This window comes from Oncorhynchus kisutch, linkage group LG25 (assembly GCF_002021735.2).
Source record: "Oncorhynchus kisutch isolate 150728-3 linkage group LG25, Okis_V2, whole genome shotgun sequence".
Lineage (NCBI taxonomy): Eukaryota > Metazoa > Chordata > Actinopteri > Salmoniformes > Salmonidae > Oncorhynchus > Oncorhynchus kisutch.
Window position 1 is genome coordinate 21,295,139 of NC_034198.2, and position 16,019 is coordinate 21,311,157.

At 44.0% G+C, this 16,019-nt stretch overlaps 1 protein-coding gene across 3 annotated transcripts in view; it reads right to left on the bottom strand.

The window, feature by feature from the left end:
* Positions 1-1,375: 1,375 nt before the first annotated feature.
* LOC109870379 (inactive rhomboid protein 1) overlaps positions 1,376-16,019 on the bottom strand; it is a 44,802-nt gene continuing 30,158 nt past the window's right edge. For 2 of the 3 annotated variants that reach the window (XM_020460868.2, XM_031804729.1), the window contains 14 exons: positions 14,833-15,064; positions 14,166-14,372; positions 12,355-12,483; positions 12,023-12,192; positions 11,288-11,545; positions 10,610-10,721; positions 10,372-10,446; positions 8,328-8,489; positions 8,119-8,219; positions 7,852-8,010; positions 6,341-6,517; positions 3,554-3,707; positions 3,086-3,309; positions 1,376-2,781 (listed from right to left, as the gene is read on the bottom strand). In XM_020460868.2, the coding sequence (XP_020316457.2) occupies positions 2,586-2,781; positions 3,086-3,309; positions 3,554-3,707; positions 6,341-6,517; positions 7,852-8,010; positions 8,119-8,219; positions 8,328-8,489; positions 10,372-10,446; positions 10,610-10,721; positions 11,288-11,545; positions 12,023-12,192; positions 12,355-12,483; positions 14,166-14,372; positions 14,833-15,064 (2,356 nt within the window). In that variant the 3' untranslated portion in view covers positions 1,376-2,585. The remainder of the gene's footprint in view (positions 2,782-3,085; positions 3,310-3,553; positions 3,708-6,340; positions 6,518-7,851; positions 8,011-8,118; positions 8,220-8,327; positions 8,490-10,371; positions 10,447-10,609; positions 10,722-11,287; positions 11,546-12,022; positions 12,193-12,354; positions 12,484-14,165; positions 14,373-14,832; positions 15,065-16,019) is intronic. The other variant, XM_031804728.1, reaches the window with a different exon arrangement.

Consider the following 16,019-nt stretch of genomic DNA (forward strand, 5'->3'; position numbering starts at 1 on the left):
TTGAAAATACTAATTTGTTCTTAAATGACTTGCCTAGTTAAATTAAAGTGGGTATGTATTGTAAAGGGTGACCAATGACTAATGTCCAAATAAGACAGAGAAAATGAATAAAACATTTACTTAACTAGAGTGGATAGAGTGAGCGAAAGAGGTAAAAAAAGGCCAGACAGCATGTCCCCTTCTCTTTGATCCATATGACCCAGTGCAGTTTGCTAATCAGACAGAGGTCATCTAGTCGGCTGATGTGGAGAGGGAAAGGAAGGGGTATTGCCCACTTAAAATCTAATTAGCATCTCCATAGGACCATGGATGGAGGAGAGGGAGGGGATGGTGGGGAGGATAGGATGGGAAGAGAGAGGCTGGGTGAGTTTAACAGCACTGTGTGCCTGCCTCAGCTGTTCAGCTGTCTTAGAGAGAGAATGGGAGAAAAACAAAGAGAGCGAGAGAGACGTTTTTAGGGGGAGAGGTATACGGTAGAAAATGCATTCAGTTGAGAGGAGAAAGTGAGCCTAAACTAGTCCCATCTAAAAGGGCTGGATGGGTGAAAGTAATATGGCATTCAGTCTACAGGCAGAGAAGCATCTGTAAGGTGGGATTCATGGAATAGCTCCTAAACATACTTCCTAGCTATTATGCCATGGCTGCAAATAAGGGTTTGTCATATTCAGCTTTCTATCGACAGGAGGCTTGAGTGGAGTCGACGCACTGATTAACTTTGAATTACAGACTCAGTGTGTGTGTGTGTGTGTGTGTGTGTGTGTGTGTAAGGGCCGGTGACTCAAGGAGAGGGGGGTGGAAGAGAGAATTAGTAAACGGCAAAAGAGAGAGGACTTGAAGTGCACCATAAATTACAGACTGTGTGTGTGTGTGTGTGTGTGTGTGTGTGTGTGTGTGTGTGTGTGTGTGTGTGTGTGTGTGTGTGTGTGTGTGTGTGTGTGTGTGTGTGTGTGTGTGTGTGTGTGTGTGTGTGTATGCGTGGGAAGAGGCTGGCGACTCAAGGGGAGGCAGAGAGAATTCGTCAGCGACAAAAGAAATGTCTTGAAGTGCACCATTAAGAGTTGTGTGGGATAAACATATCACGTTTAAATCACGAGGCCAGAGCCACGGAACAAAATAGGTCTGTAGTCGACATTAGCCTACAAATCCCCTAGCAGAGACAATGTGGATAACACAGAGTACCAGAAATGTTTCTATGCACACAATGTGTGCATTATATATCTTACGTACGTTACATGTTCCTGATGGCAGCCATTTACTCAAAGCAACTCTGCCATCTACTGGGGGAAGCAAGCATGTGCAACAAGGCATAAGACAGTTTCAGATCCCTCACACACACACACACAACAGAAATAAATTGGACACACAGACAGAAAGCGTCAGTTTGTGTTGCTGTATTGGCAGGTACAGATAAGCAGGTAGCTAAAACGCTACCCTCCAAACACTCACCACCACTTAGACAGCAGTACACATGTTAACCTACAAGTGTTTTGTCTAGTGTAATATAGGGCACACATGACACACTATTCCCTATATAGTTCACTGTACAGAGCAGTGGTTACCCAAGGGGGGGTGAGGGGTCGGCAGCCCCCCCCCCCCAAAAATAAAAAAAATAAAACACTTGTAATTTGTAATAGTTGAATGCAAAAGGTGCATTTTCGATATTGGGTAGTGCATCATTAGTTCCTCTTGTCATGTCAGTCATTGCATACATTAGAGAGCTATTTATAACCTATTTATAACTAACCCATGTCAGCTAATGTTTTTTAGCCCATAGATTTTGTTGTAATTTTTGAGATACTCAAATATCACATGAATACACATTAGGCTCTGCAAAATGTCTAGAATTGCAGGAAATAAGCGTTTACAACTCTCTGCCAACAAGAGGGGTGTGAACACTTGGTGTCATGAACAATGCTTGTGCCATTGTGAGATGTTCTCCAACGCTGGAACGGGGCCTGAGTGAAAAAAATTGGGAACCTCTGGTATAGAGAATAGTGTGCCATTTGAGACTTGGACCTAGATATGGCAGTAATAATCAAGGCACCAGAGGCAGTCATCGTACAGTACTACAGGAATCCCTTTTCTTTCCTGTGAGATAGTTCCCTGTCTGAGGTCATCCAATAAACCAATACAACTTTTCGTCAGCTTTATGACGTGTGTAGAAAAATACAAAACAAAATCCCTCCACAGCTGTATGTGGTCTGACGGCCACAAGGTGGTGCTGTTGTGTCTGTTTTTAATAAGAGCAGCGGCAAGGCAACAGTCACATTTAACCCCCCCCCCCCTTCTCTCTTTAAGTCTTTATGCTTTGAAAGTGACAGGTCACTCGCTAGCAATGTCCAAATAAACAAAATCAAATGGAGACAGATCAACAGTCATTAAGATCAACAGTTATTTTTCCAAGATTGGCAATCTTCACATCCAATGTCCTGAATACTACACCAAATATGGCCGCCGGTCTGGTCCATGTTGCTTAGAGTCTTGTTCACCAGCCGACCCTGTCGTCCTGCTATCCTGGCGCGTGAGGCTATAGTTCTTTGAGATTGTCCATTCTAGTCATTGCAATTGTGCAGTCAAAGGCCTGGTCAGTGGAGGTGGGCGTTGAGGTCGTACTTGTCACAGAACTTGTCAGTGAGGGGAATACAGGTGAGGTACTCACACCACTCACACTTGACAGGGTGTATGTAGAACAGTACAGCTAGTCCTGAGAAGAGACCCAGGAACACCAACAGGAACACACAGATCTGGACACGCTTACGGTACATGTCCGAACGGCCAAAACTGGAAATAATAAGGAGAATAAGATCATAAAATCAATATTAGTGTTTTATGTATTAAAGGGTATAGCATAACCTTGAGGCCATATTTAATTTCAATGTAATTATAAAATATATTAAAATATTACCCAAAGTAACTTAAAGTGACAGTAAAACCTAATATATTCAGGTATATGAGGCCGCAAACCCAGAACCAACTGAGACATTTAGATCTGAGACACATTATTAATTTTTTTGAAGTAGTTCAAAGCGCTTTACATTACAAAAATAAAATCCCCCAAATATTACTAAATCAAACCAGCTCTCACCTGATGTATGGCAGAAAGGCGAAGGAGAGGAAGAGTCCAGAGATGAATCCGGAGATGTGGGCGAAGTTGTCTATCCAGGGCAGCATGCCAAAGGAGAAGAGAAAGATGACGACACACAACAGCTTGGTGAAAGCCCTCCACGGACGCTCCAGGATCTGCCAGCTCTGGAACAGCTCAACAAACAGACAGGCCAGGATACCAAACTGAGAGCCAGCTGGACCCACCTGGGGAGGAAGGGGGAGAGGGAGCAGGAGAACAGAAAGAGAGACACACACATTGTGTCATATTGGCAGTTAAATACTTGGCCTCCTGCTACCTAAGGGACAGCCAGTGGAATGACAACAAAACTAAATAAATTACATTTGAGATTCTTGTTTATTATGGCTGCATTGCATCATAAACAATATCCCATAATTACACCAGTGATATCACTAGACCTATATGATCAGTGTATCTACAGTACTGTACCTCTGCTCTGTAGGGTAGGAAGATGGCGCTGGCCAGGTTGCCAGTGATGCCAGAGACGATGTAGATGATAGAGATCCTCAGCCAGCCAGCCAGCTTCTCTAAGTCCCTCAGGATGGTCATCTGGAAGAGCACTGACACCAGGCAGTGCAGGATCCTACAGGGATACAAATGAGCAAATAAATAAAGACATGGAGAGTCTCAGCAGGTTACAAACGACATTATTTTCCAATAGGGTCTGGCTCCAGCAGATGCATTTTCACGCCACAGACACTGTGAGACATACAACATGAGACAGGAGGTTGGTGCCAGAGAGGATGGTGCGTTACCGCCCCCAACAGCACGGGTGGTGAAATGACATGTATAATTAGAAGCTACCGAGCCTAGCTAGTATGTACTCACTAGCTGCACAAGTAACAGTGGTTAACAGAGCTAGTGTGTCGACTGGTATGTGTGAAGCACACTAACGCCCTGGAACAAAGCTGACTCACAATACACAAGACAAACAAACGTCTACATGTTGCGCATTCACATAACATTTGAGACGCAAAAATACAATTTTCTGCCCAAATACAGTAGCTTCCTAATTTATTCATGATGTTTGACACATCATGCAGGACCAGATGGGATGGCATATCGCTGCAGAATGCTGTGGTAGCCATACTGGTTAAGTGTGCCTTGAATTTTAAATGAATCACTAACAGTGTCACCAGCAATGCACCCCCACACCATCACACCTCCTCCTCCATGCTTCACGGTTGGAACCACACATGCGGAGATCATCCGTTCACCTACTCTGCGTCTCACAAAGACACAGCGGTTGGAACCAAAAATCTCCAATTTGGATTCATCAGATCAATGGACAGATTTCCATTGCTAATTTTTCTTGCCCCAAGCAAGTCTCTTCTTATTATTGGTGTCCTTTAGTAGTGGTTTCTTTGCAGCAATTCCACCATGAAGGCCTGATTCACACAGTCTCCTCTGAACAGTTGATGTTGAGATGTGTCTGTGAATCATTTATTTGGGCTGCAATTTCTGAGGCTGGTAACTAATGAACTTATCTTCTGCAGCAGGGGTAACTCTGTGTCATCCTTTCCTGTGGCGGTCCTCATGAGAGCCAGTTTCATCATAGAACTTGATGATGCACTTGAAGAAACTTTCAAAGTTCTTGAAATGTTCTATATTGTCTGACCTTCATGTCTTAAAGTAATGATGGACTATCGTTTCTCTTTGCTTATTTAAGCTGTTCTTGCCATAATTTGGACTTGGTCTTTTACCAAATAGGGCTATCTTTTGTATACCACCCCTACCTTGTCACAAAACAACTGATTGGCTGAAACGCGTTAAGAAGGAAAGAAATTCCACAAATTAACTTTTAACAAGCACATCTGTTAATTGAAATGCCTTCCAGGTGACTACCTCATGAAGCTGGTTGAGAGAATGCCAAGAGTGTGCAAATCTGTCATTAAGGCAAAGGATGGCTTCTTTGAAGAATCTCAAATATAAAATATATTTGTATTTGTTTAATCATTTTTTGGTCACTACATGATTCCATATGGATTATTTCATCGTTTTGAATGTGTTCACTATTATACTACAATGTAGAAAATAGTAAAAACAAAGAAAGACCCTGGAATGGGTAGTTGTGTCCAAACTTTTTACTGGTATTATATATATATCTTAGTTTTTCCACCCTTTTTATAAACTTTAAAAACAAACTCACACACAAACTATGACTACATCTCATCTGCCCAGACCCGCATGCTTACACCCCAATCGCTAGTGCCTGTATTATTGTTTGCCACTTGGCCTTAAATTTTACCAATGATTTTTTCACGCTCATGCTATTTCAATAATAAATAATAGGATTTTTCCATTGTGTCAACGATGGCGGATTGATTGACTTCCAAGTTTTTAGTATCCGTTTTTTCAAGATGAGTGATGAGAAGAGAATCATCCAGCTCACCAGGTATCTCACTACACCCCCATATTCCATGTCTTGAAATATGCAGACAGACGGATCAAAAGTAAGTTTACATTGTAGTACTTCCTGTAATACAGCCAAATTTCTAGCCCCGCCCACAACTTCCAGACTTGATAGCATTCCCAGAAAGCACTATTGAGTCATTATTAGTTTTACACTTGAGACATCGACTCTGACATTTGTGAATTTTATCTCTTGTATAATAAATGCTATACATTCGTTTATACTGGATTAAGCATAAATTTTCTGTCATTTCTTTAATTATGCTCCAACTTTCCCTCCATCTTGTGCCAACATCAGTTCTTTTGAAAAAAAAATCGAAGAGATTGTCATTTGGATATGCTCTACGCAAGGTTTTGTATATCTTCCCTATCAAATGAACATACCTTTCTGACTCAAATAAGATTCCCACAATGTTGCTCTGATGTCTTAAAGATTTAAAACTGAAATTTTGTGATATGTAACTTTTAACTTGGATGTATTTGAAACGATCTACACTGGTCAGTCCAAAATGACTTTTTAATTCTGTCATGGAAATAAATGTATTTCCTGTTACCAAGTCATTTACGGATTCTATGCCTTTAGTTTTCCATGTGGACCAATTTATCTGGTAATTCCTGAAAAGCTATCCGAGGATTGTACCATAGGGTTGTGTTTTTAGGGAGTCATATTGGTTCTTGTAGAATACATTTCATTTTCTTCCATATTGTTATAGTGTTCTTAACTATGAAGTTGTTAAATGTTCTTAGTTTAACCCTTTAAAAATAGATTCTAATGAATATTCTTTACAGAGAAACACTACTCACCCTGCATGGAGGAATAGAGAGAGCCAGAGTCTGTAGAACTGGTCTGGGATCTCAGGGTTGAGGAAAGGAAGCAGGCCACACACATCATCCATACAGGCCACCTGGGAGCAGAGAGTCGCGTCCTCGTGGAAGTAGCCCTTCATAAAGTCACAGTACTCTCTGGACGTGATCTCGCACCTGAATAGTGAACACACAAGACAAGCCATTACAACATCAACTACCTATATCTGTGAAGACTGAGGGAACTGAACAGCATAAAGTACAGGCTCCTCAGCAACACACTTTCAAAACATAGTTAACTGTTTCAATAAGTCATATAGCAGGGATCATGAACTAGATATTTTCTTGAGTGGATGCTCAGGAGGCCAGAACATAATTACAAATCATTTATAGACCGCAGATTGACCACAAGAAGCCCAAACAGATGACTAAAACATAATCACTATACAATCACATATACAGCTCTGGAAAAAATTATCCTCACAGTGGGTGCGAGACCTGAAGAGGCCTACAAGCCACAGTGTCTCGCACCCACTGTGAAATTTGGTGGAGGATCGGTGATGATCTGGGGGTGCTTCAGCAAGGCTGGAATCGGACAGATATGTCTTTGTGAAGGACGCATGAATCAAGCCACGTACAATGTTGTCCTAGAAGAAAACTTGCTTCCTTCTGCTCTGACAATGTTCCCCAACTCCGAGGATTGGTTTTTCAAGCAGGAGAATGCTCCATGCCACACAGCCAGGTCAATCAAAGTGTGGATGGATGACCACCAAATCAAGACCCTGTCATGGCCAGCCCAATCTCCAGACCTGAATCCCATTGAAAACCTCTGGAATGTGATTAAGAGGAAGATGGATGGTCACACGCCATCAAACAAAGCCGAGATGCTTGAATTTTTGCGCCAGGAGTGGCATAAAGTCACCCAACATCAATGTGAAAGACTGGCAGAGAGCATGCCAAGATGCATGAAAGCTGTGATTGAAAATCAGGGTTATTCCACCAAATATTGATTTGTGAACTCTTCCTAAGTTAAAACATTAGTATTGTGTTGTTTAGAAATGAATACGAACATTTTTATTTTGCATTATTCGAGGTCTGGCAACACCGCGTATTTTTTGTTATTTTGACCAGTTGTCATTTTCTGCAAATAAATGCTCTAAATTACAATATTTTTATTTGGAATTTGGGAGAAATATTGTCAGTAGTTTACAGAATCATTTTTATTTTATTTTATTTGACCTAAACACATACGTATAAATAGTCAAATCAGAGAAACGGATACTTTTGCAGTGGTCTCTTAATTTTTTCTAGAACTGTATCTTTATATTATGCGTAAAAATACTTTGGAATAGATTTCCAAAATGTTAATCACTTGGAGCTGATTTTCCAACCTTTTTCCAGTATTTTATGTCCAACAATAATTGTAAAAAAAAATTGAGGGGCCAGTTGAGGAAACTCATATAGTATTCACCACTACCGTGCAGTTTGTGGAGGGTACTGTCTGTCCTCACCTCCCTTTGGTCCCAATGCAGCATGGCCGTCCGGTGATGGCACAGTCTACGTGGGGGAGGTTAGTGTGGTTGCCTGGGTTGTACCTGGTACACACTGGCCACTTGGTGATGTCATCAGGCCACTCATGAGGCGACACAGAGGCTGGCTCCAGGCATATTCTGAAAAGAGAGGAACCGAGGAAAGAACATATAATGTATAGAGGGAAGAGGAGATAAAGAAGAAGAGAGGGAGATGGATGAAGAGGAGAGAGAGGAGCAGTTTATTACCTGGGGTCCTGGTGGCAGACTGAGCCGTGCTGACGGACCTTCCCCTCCAGGAGAGGAGCACTGGGGTGATGAGGCCACTTCACCCACACTGCTAGAGTAGACTGGAGAGGGAGAACAGGGGGAGAGAGAGACAGGGGTGAATTGCTGCAGATTGTAGGATATTAAATATAATATGACTGTAACAGTAGTGGAACACCAGGGTAACTCACAGAGCACTCCTCCTGTGAGGTCTGAAGACAACCGGAGCGGTCGTTCCTCACACAGCAGGCTGACTCCCGCTCTCTTCCTCTCTTCTCCTGGATCAGGTCATGGACCTGCTGGTCCTGACGCATGCAGGGGGAGAACTTAGCCCCCAGGTGGATTAGCGCCTCCTGCAGGCCAGGGGGAGGGTGTACAGTCAGAACACAGACAAGGGGCTCTATTTTCGGCTGGCGCTACGGCAGCACAAGTGCCAAACGCAAGTTCGTTTTGACATTACAGCATGTAAAACAGATACTCCGGCATTTTGCACCACATGCAAAATTTACCTGTCTCATATCAATTTACCTGTCTCATATCAATTTACCTGTCTCATATCAATTTACCTGTCTCATATCAATTTACCTGTCTCATATCAATTTAACTGTCTCATATCAATTTACCTGTCTAATATCAATTTACCTGTCTCATATCAATTTACCTGTCTCATATCAATTTAACTGTCTCATATCAATTTACCTGTCTCATATCAATTTACCTGTCTAATATCAATTTACCTGTCTCATATCAATTTACCTGTCTAATATCAATTTACCTGTCTCATATCAATTTACCTGTCTCATATCAATTTAACTGTCTCATATCAATTTACCTGTCTAATATCAATTTAACTGTCTCATACCAATTTACCTGTCTAATATCAATTTACCTGTCTAATATCAATTTACTTGTCTCATATCAATTTACCTGTCTAATATCAATTTACCTTTCTAATATCAATGTACGTGTCTAATATCAATTTACCTATCTAATATCAAATTTACCTGTCCAATATCAATTTACCTGTCTAATATCAATTTACCTGTCCAATATCAATTTACCTATCTAATATCAGCTAGCTTGCGCTGAGGTAGGAATATTTGTGGTATGTCCTTGAAAACAAGCACAAAAGCAGGGGTTGGAATCAGTTCAGGGAACAGAACTGAAACAGAAAAGGAACAGAATCAGAACCGGGAGCAAAAGTGATCTATACTTTTCCGGGAAACAGAACCATTATTTTAAAAGCATGGGAATCGGTTAATAACATTATTTAACGTTGCAGGCATTTGTCCCACAAAAAGCGCAACAAAGCAGCTATGCAAAGCCCTCCCTCTGTCTCTCAGAAACTTCTTCCAGTGTCTGCCTGCCAGCAGAAAATCTTTGTCAGAGTGCGTGAGTGTTTAGGCTACCTGCCCCTCCCCTCTGAAGCATAGGCTCCTGTAGCCTACTGACATTACAAGCATGATTCAGAATTCTGGTGCCGGTCTGCACACACAAGCTTGTTAGGTCCAACATTAAGCCATTTCTCTGAAGATCAAAGACATTCAAAGTTCCTCCATAGAAGCTGCACCTCCGTAGGTATAATTCTGTGGGCCTAATTCAGATAATGCATGTCAAAACAAGATCCCCAGTGCTTCAAGCCAAACGTCCTTCTCCACCCTCTCTTGCTCTCTCCCCACCCGTAAAATTTTAGTCGCATCTCATGCCCTACACTTTTCTTTCCATCACACATGTAACTATAGACTGCCTGCTCCATAGCAAACTGCTCTATCCGCACTGATTGGTGAAGTAAATCTGGCCGGAACAGTGGAAAGAACCCCCAGAAAATAATGGTTCTGTTCAAAAAGTATTTTGGTTCCAACCCCTGGAGCGCATATCGAGAGATGTAAGACCAACGAAAAGCAGGTATTGGCGGTAACGCGGATGGTAATGGCATGGATTTTGTGAGCGAAAGCGCAGCCCATCCAGCTGTGACACACAGTTCCCTTATGCTCAGGAAACAAGAACGGAGATGTGCTTTTTGTGCCGGAAACCCTCCGTATTAATAAACATCTTAAGCACCAAAGTTTTATTAAAAGATAAAGTTTGGGAGCAGCATAACAGAGAGTTATGCTACCAGCGCTATGACTTACCATCGGGTACGGTTTGTTCAAATACAACACAGCGTCTCATAGCTGACATATCGGTTTAAATGATCAAATGAAGTCCGTTAGCCTAAAAAAAAGTTACACTTACAGAATTTGGTCCCACCCAGAAGTTTTCTTGTTGCACAAACTTGACATTTTCATAAACACCTTTATTTCTCAATACCTAAAGAGAGACAGGGGAGAAGCCAGACGTCTTTACGAAGTGACATGCGAAGACATAACACATTGACGCAACGGATCACTCATCACATTGTAGCAAAGACTATACAACCAGCACTGTAACATTCATAACGCAAACTACGTTATATAACAGTCACTGTACTGACCGAGTCGACGGTCTCGTGCTGGGAGAAGCCCACAGGGGCGATGCCGTAGAGACAAACAGTCAGGATGGTGATTAACAGGTGGACAAATGTGATCCAGTAGGTAAAGAAAGGCCTGCGCACACACACACAAACACACACAGAGAGAGACACAGACACACACACAATATCAATACGGTATATCACATCGTACAGCAGCTTGCCTCGTCTGTTAGAAAAACTATCTCAGTATGTCAGTGTGGACCTCACACGGACAACATCTGCATCCACTAGGATAGGAGTTAGTAATGTATGACAACAACTGTGTAAACGTGTGTAAAATGTGTAAATTGTTTCCCACATGGTGTGCTGGGACTCGACCATCTGTTACTGAGTCACACAGTCATGGTTTGTTTATTAATCTAGAGGCCAGGCCAGTCACAGAAATTAGGTGCTTTCTATTATCCGTGATGACTCATACTGTATCTTATCTGGGGCAACCTCAGACACAGCTCCGACCTCCACTACAGATGTGACTGAGCTCTTCTCCTGTAGTGTGATTAAATCTTAGACATGTTTGATGTTACAGTGCGACTATGTGACCATGCCAGAGTTGAAGTCAAATGCATAGCAATGCAGCAAATTCAGAATTCCACATTGAAATGAAAGAATCTGAAAATCCTCATTGATAATAAAGTGTACCTGTGGTCGTCCATGTCCTCTATCTGCTGCTGGACGAAGCTGTCGATGCGTTTGCGGTAGGTTCTGTTAGTGAGCCGTCCCACCATCCCTAGGCCGTAGGGCCTCTTCTCCCTGGCGAAGAGCTTCTTGACGGGCACTGTGATCCGCTGGCCCCGTCGCTGCCCACTCACACTCACCACCTCCTGGCGCAGACGCACCTTGGGCTGGACCTGAGACAGTCCAGGTTCTTTACCTTTACGCCAGCCCCGCTCCAGGGGCCTGTGGAGTGGAGTGGAGTGGAGTGGAGTGGAGTGGAGTGGAGTGGGAGCAAGCGAGAGAGAGAGAGAGAGAGAGAGAGAGAGAGAGAGAGAGAGAGAGAGAGAGACGGAGAGCGAGAGACGGAGAACGAGAGACGGAGAACGAGAGAGAGAGAGACGGAGAGCGAGAGACGGAGAGCGAGAGAGAGAGAGGGAGAAACGGAGAGCGAGAGAGAGAGACGGAGGGCGAGAGACGGAGAGCGAGAGAGAGAGCGAGAGACGGAGAGCGAGAGACGGAGAGCGAGAGACAGAGAGCGTGAGAGGGAGAGTGAGAGAGAGAGAGACGGAGAGCGAGAGACGGAGAGCGAGAGACGGAGAGAGAGAGACGGAGAGCGAGAGAGAGAGAGAGGGAGAGAGGGAGAGAGAGATGTGTGTTAAGTGAAACTGGCTACAGTAGCAGTAACAACTTGCGTGTGTGATGTCTGTGTGTTCCACTCACAGCATCAGGTGACTCCTCTCCAGTTCGTTCTTGTCCAAGGCGCCACCTGTGAGGTCACTCTCATCCGCTGCTGTGTTAGACTCCTCCTCTTTAATGGCGGCCTCAGACGGAGAATCAAACACATCGTCTGCATAGGTAGACAGCTCCTCATCTCCTCTCCTCAGACCATCCTGCATGGAGGAGGAGAAGGAGGAGAAGGAGAAGGAGCAGGAGCAGGAGGAGGAGGAGCAGGAGGAGGAGGAGAAGGAAAATAGTTGAAGAGGGACAGGAGGAACTGTGTGAGTATGCTATCTGTGCGTGAATGTGTGATGGGATGTGTGTGTGTTACTCACTCTAGCAAAGAAGGAGGTGTCCAGCTCGTCAGGGAAGTCCACTGTGTCGTCCTCCAGGAAACTCACTGGCATGAAGCTCCGCCTGCGACACCGCCGGGCAGCGACCTCCCTCTCTCTCACCGTACGGCCCTGACACACACCATCATCATCACTGTCATCATCATCATCATAATCATCATCACTGTCATCATCCTCACTGTCATCATCATCACGTTGTCATCATCATCACCTTCGTTGTAACCGCTAATAAATACTCTCTGATGCACATTTATTGCATGATATTACATTACTGTTGTGTGTGACAATGAGACCATGACGGGTCAATTCCATTTCAATTCCGTCAGTTCAAGAAGGGAATTCAATTTCAAATAGAAATGGAATTGACCCCAACCCGGGATTAAAAACACATCCAGTAAACAGCATCCCCAAAGCCCCAGACCAGTGTCCTCTCTGACTCCTGACAACCATCTGTGGCCAGTGGCCATGATGATTATGATGCTTTGACCTCTTGAGGCGGGATTAGCCCTGCAGCGTTCAATGTTTCAGTTCCAGAATACACAGTATTCTACTGGCTAACAGAACAGACACACAGCTGAGCATTCTGACTGGAGGACGGGACTGACAGCAGGGTTATCCTAATGCCATCTGTTAATGTATGTGTCCCAAATGGCACCCTATTCCCTATTTAGTGCGCAACTTTCAACCAAGGTACCCTATTCCCTATTTAGTGCACTACTTTTAACCAGGGCACCCTATTCCCTATTTAGTGCCAGGGCCCTGGTCAAAAGTAGTGCACTAAATCATAGGGAATAGGGTGCCATTTGGGATGCAACATTGCCTCCCTCCCCAGCCTAGTCATCTACCTATGTGCCCCCCACCACCCTGCCTGACACCACAGGACAGGAGAGAGGAACAGCTACAGGAACTGTTACACCAAAGACTAATCCTACAATACAAGCCTGAGCTCAACTTTTACATAACACTGACATTGGTAAACGTCCTAAATGATATAAACATACACATACTCTGTGTGTTTGTGCTTGTGTGTGTGTGCGTGTGCGTTTGTGTGTCCATAAGCAGGCTACAGTAAACTGGGGTTGTGTGATTAAGTCTCTCAATAGCCATTTTGGGCAAAGAGATCAATGCCTGGAACAAACAACGCAATCCAGTAGGGTTCTGCTGTGTTTAGTTGCATTTTATTGTGCCACCATTAACAAAGACACAGAGCAGAAACTGTTCAATGACCAGAGTCATATCAGACAGACAGCATCTAAGAGGTACTGACACTACAGAGACTAAGGTGTTTGCATACTTGGCTTGAGATAGTAAATATGAGTCAAGGTGACTCCCAATGATGCATTTCATTAGATCAAAGCAGTGTCTGTTACTAGAACTGTTTTATCTCAGCTGCTGGAGTATCGGAGATGATTCATCAACAGTACAGTGGTAAACATGCGGGAAACACATCTGCTCCCTGCACGCACGCACACACACACACACACACACACACACACACACACACACACACACACACACACACACACACACACTGATCCTCATGCACACACACACACTCACACACACACACACACACACACGCACACACACACACACACACACACACACACACACACACACACACACACACACACACACACACACACACACACACACACACACACACACACACACACACACAGATCCTCATGCACACACACACACTCACACACACACTGATCCTCATGCACACACAAACACACACACACACACACTCTGATCCTCACTGTTGACAATGTCTTTGCGACACACACCTTAACCAGCGCTGCGGCGGCCTTGAAGCTCATGACGGCGACCGACTCTCGCTTGCGTCGCCGCGGTAACCTGTTGAGTGCGGAGCGCGAGCTGGAAAAGGAGCAGAGAGAGGCGGCACCAGGGGTGATGGGGGTCTGGGGTACGCTGTAACCATCTACCTCCTCCACCATGCGGAATGCACGGCCCCGCGCCAGGGGGTCCACAATCTACACACACAGAGGCAGACACTGTAATGTCCCATGGGATTGTAAACACCATGGAGCCAAGAATATCCTTTTAGGTTATTTGGTGGTGAACTCACTTGAATAGTTACAACAATGGGGCTCTGCTAAGAGGCTACATGACAGGTCAAGTTCACGGTCATATCAATACACAGGTTACAATAGTGACGGACCTCTAATAGTTGCATTACTCCATGTATTAATACGCTCATCAGCTTACATCACAGAAACAAAAACCACAAACAAGCAAAATGTCAATTCTGATATCTATTTTGAATTGTATCGAATAACATCATTGTTCCCAAGGGAGAGACATATGATTGATATTGGGTAAAGAAACACAACACATGACATATGCACATATGTATGGTAAGAGACAGAGAAAGAGAGAGATATACAGAGAGTCTAGGAATGTATAGTATGTCTGTGGGCGGCTCTGCCCTACCCGCTGCATGGCATAGGGGTGGTGGGGGTGGTGGTGGTGTGGGGGGAGGTAGAGGGGTGGTGGGGTCTCAGTGCTGGTCAGAGACAGGTTGTCCTGGCTGGACAGCTCCATCTCCCTCATCACCTGGGCCTTGAGGCGGCCGTAGCGCAGGTTGCAGTGCTGCAGGCTCTTCCTCCTCCATCGCTGGGTGCTGTCGTTTTCCTTACTGACCCCGAACCAGTCTGCCGTGCCCCTGAGGGGACAGAGACGGAGATTAGGTCAGGGTGAATCTCAGTTCACTATTGTACCTGGTAGTAATAGTTGGTAGAAAAAGTTCCAATTTAATTCAAAGAGAAATGGCACGAAACAAACACTCCGTCTACGAGGCAGTATTCGGGCTGAGTGTGGGCTCTTTTCTTTGCAGAGAGTGCACAGAAAAGACAGAAACAGATGACAATGACATAGATTAAACAGCCCAGGCAACGTAGTGGGTTTGTAGTTTATTTGTATGGCCATTTGATGTCACCATGTGAGTGTGTTTCCCTACTCCTCTCTCCTCAGCTCCACCATTTCAAACCCTACCCCAGTGTAAAGCCTGAGATATTTGGAGCGACTGACCGGGCCAGGGCATTAGTGTTGTGCGTCACCACTCAGTCAAACAATGACAGAGCACAGCAGGATTACATCACTTCCACTCACACAGAGTGGAAGTCAACTCCAGCTGCAAAATAGGTGCCTTACAGTACCAATGACATGCCACTTACACAAAAACATGCTCAGACACACACAATAAAGCCCCAATGCATGCACACACACACACGCATGTACGCAAACACACACACACACATGCACATACACATCAAACCCAGTGACAAAAAGGACCTGGGAGAATAAAGTCTACAGATAAGCCCTCTTTCCTCTTTTAGTGGATATATGTATTAGTAGTGTCTGTATTAGTAGTGTCTGTATTAGTAGTGTCTGTATTAGTAGTGTCTGTATTAGTGTGAGTGTCTGTATTAGTAGTGTCTGTATTAGTAGTGTCTATATTAGTAGTGTCTGTATTAGTAGTGCCTGTATTAGTGTGAGTGTCTGTATTAGTGTGAGTGTCTGTATTAGTAGTGTCTGTATTAGTAGTGTCTGTATTAGTAGTGTCTGTATTAGTGTGAGTGTCTGTATTAGTAGTGTCTGTATTAGTAGTGTCTGTATTA